A 3,241-nucleotide genomic window follows, 5' to 3' on the forward strand; every position below is an offset into this window, starting at 1 on the left:
ACAGTGGCCTGTACTTAGAGTTTTCATATTTAGATAACACACTAGCATTGCACATTGTCTGTACTCCTAGGTCGCAAATAAACATGATTTAATTTATATATAATTTTTTATTGATATTTTATTGTAAATTATAATATTATGAACCGGTTATATTATTAAAAATCTAACTATATTCATAAAATACAAAAATTTTATAAAATAATAAAATAAAAAAATTCAATAATTAAATATTTTTTTTATAAATTTACTTTACAAGGCAGTCCTTTTTTTCTTGAGTTGGTTCTTCCAACCTTTGGAAAAATTTTGTGACTTTCCTTAATTTACAATCAGATTCCGTCCAGGGTTATGGTTGGCACTCCTGACATGAGCTGTCGAGTGACGAAATAGGACCAGAAAGTGTAGGGCGAAAAAAAAAAAAAAAAAAAAGCAAAAAGGAAGGCTATAGAATTAAATTGACATAATATCAAAAATATTACAGAAAATAATGTTTAATTGAGCACATTTGATATTACAAGTAATCAGCTGTAAGTAGGTGTATTACTATTTATGAGATACATAAATCTTTTCACACTTCCTTCAATAATTATGCATGGCATATTGAAACTAATAAGAACAATTATTCCTGAACTAGAAAGCAAAATGCAATACAGAATATGAAAAATTAAAGTGTCTATATGGAATGCGTATATGGCTTCTAGTTCTGAAAATTAACAAAGCTTAAGTATTCATCGTTAATCCAGCTATACTTTTCCAAGAAAGGATTAATTGGTATTTGGGGAGGAGGATAATGTTCTACGATCCCTTGCCAAACATTAACATCATTCAAATCCCTAATTACTTCCCAAACACAATTATTGCACTTAAAACCAGCTCCAAGACTTATCATCAATATTCTATCCCCTTTCTTGAGCCTCTTTTTAGCTTCCATATACCCTAAAACATACCAAAGTCCACCGGCCGATGTGTTGCCAAATCTATGAAGTGCCATTCTTGCTGGTTCGAGATCATAGTCACTTAAACCTAAGCTCTTCCCAATCCCTTCAATCACCGCCTTCCCACCTGGATGTATGCAGAAATGCTCCACTCCTGCTTTGAGATTCAAGCCTGTCGCTCCTGTTGAGGTTTTGGCTCGGCTTTTGTACTTAGAAACAAAAACATAACGAATCAGTTCTATAACTGGTAAGATTTTGGGCACTATCACATGGAGATTCTTGGAAAGTGCTGTAGATCCAACTTTTGGGAGGTTTCTTGAGAGATGGAAACCTCTGTAGCCAAGATCATCCTCTACTTGTATACAACATTCGTACGCCTGGTCGTTTGAGCCAATGTGAGTACGAATAAGATGGTTTAATTTCAAGATAGCTTGACTCTTTAAAGCTCTATTGTTTGTGAAAAGCATAGAACAACCTCCTGAGCGGAAAAGACAGTTAGAGAGAATCATAGATTTCTCTTTTCCGCAATACCAGTTAGGACCTATTGATTCTGTGCTTACAACAAGAGCAGTTACATTCTTATATGACTTGAATAATTGTTGAACAATATCAATAGCTACAAGACTTGCACTGCAACCCATTCCTGAAAGATTGAAAGACTTGATATTTTCTCTCATCTTGTACCGGTTAACTATTCTTGACGTTAAACATGGTGAAGGAGAGAATAAAGAAACATTTACGACAAGAATATCAATTTGTGAAGGAGAAATTGTTGATTTTTCAAAAACCTTATCAACTGTAGAGAAAATAATATCATCTGTTTCAAACAATGCTTCATCTAAAGATGGAGATTCTTCATGGCCTGTAAGCACATTTTTCGGGCCATAAGTTTCTTCTCCAATGCCAGAATTAACAATGGTCTTTAATAAAAACCTATATTCTTCAAGACCCAAGTTTTTATTTCGGAAAACAAGATTAGCACATGATTCTGAGTCAAGTTTCCTGTCTTCAGGACCTTTATAGCACTCATATGCCAACATATAGCAGAAATGGTCTCTGCTACTAGAAACCAATTTGCGGAAGCAGAAAATGATAAAAGGAAAAAGAAGCGAGAAAATTAGAATGGAGGATTCCATTATTAAAAATTTAAAAATGTAAGGCTTCTGTGTGAGAGACCTTACTGTTTTTCTGTCTCTTTAGAAACTGCAATTTTGCAGTTGTACAACACCCTATTTATTCAATTTCGAAGGTGTCTCAACTACCAAAATGAATTATCACAGACTGTAAAGTAATAATAGTAATTGCACTACTAACAGTAACAATTAAGCTTGTCAACTTGGAGTTACATATATATATTTCTTTTTTTATCTTTTATTCTATTTATGTTTTCTTGGATACAAGCGAAACACTACAATATTAGAGGTTTTCCAGAACAAAACCATTAGCTAGAGTACACAGAATTGCAAAACAAATTGTATCCAGTGCATAGATTTTCCTGTCAGAGTGCTTATTGCACTACTTTTCTTGGATTGAAAGTCCTTAGATATGTTGAAGATAACAGCTAGTTAATTCAAAAGATAGTATTGGTTTTATATTAGCAGCTCATATAATTCTCTCAAGGAAATGTTTTGGAGGTTAAGCATGCATGTTCTTTCTATACTATATAAAGTTCATAAAAGCCCAAGCTTGATAAGTAGATTAGTGTTAAATTATCTTACGTAAAATTACTTAATTTGTTAATTTAATACACATCCATTTATAGGCTCTATAATATATTTTATAATTATTAAGTGTTTGTTTTATTTTCCAACATATACTTGTGTTGGCACCATATTTATATTTTATGCATCGGCCATAAATTATTTGCTTTTTGTCATAATTTTTATTTGATTGATTTGGGTCAATTTTATGATTCTGAAAACTGCATAGGATCAGATGAGTCCAGCTAATGTGAATTGTAGCTGATGTGTCATATAGAATAGAATGCATGAATAGTGATATTGTTGAATGTCTATTTATGAGAAAAACTTATCTAGATCGAGTCCATAACCCTACTTATAGACCAAACCAATGAAATTAAGGATTCCTATTGAAAGAAGAGTATTTTTGACCATATACTTGAAAAAAAAAAGATAAAATTCGAAACATTTTTTAAAGAATTCTTAATTTCTTTTGTTTAGTCCACAGGTGGAGTCATTAATCCGGTCTAAGCAATTTTTTTCTATCTATTTATAAATATTGGATTTTAAAAATCTCCCTTGCACTACTTTCATATTCTCTCTTTTTCTTTTCTAGATCCACAATTTAAT

The 3,241-nt window shown here is 31.9% G+C and overlaps 1 protein-coding gene across 1 annotated transcript; it reads right to left on the bottom strand.

The window, feature by feature from the left end:
* Positions 1–421: 421 nt before the first annotated feature.
* On the bottom strand, positions 422–2,146 carry LOC105634862 (3-ketoacyl-CoA synthase 19). The gene has a single exon (XM_012217804.4). The coding sequence runs from the start codon at positions 2,066–2,068 to the stop codon at positions 695–697; it is 1,374 nt and encodes a 457-aa protein (XP_012073194.1). The 5' UTR covers positions 2,069–2,146; the 3' UTR covers positions 422–694.
* Between the last annotated feature and the right edge of the window lie 1,095 nt (positions 2,147–3,241).

The sequence above is a fragment of the Jatropha curcas genome, chromosome 6 (genome assembly GCF_041381405.1).
Source record: "Jatropha curcas cultivar XTBG-Jc1 chromosome 6, XTBG_Jcur_1.0, whole genome shotgun sequence".
Lineage (NCBI taxonomy): Eukaryota > Viridiplantae > Streptophyta > Magnoliopsida > Malpighiales > Euphorbiaceae > Jatropha > Jatropha curcas.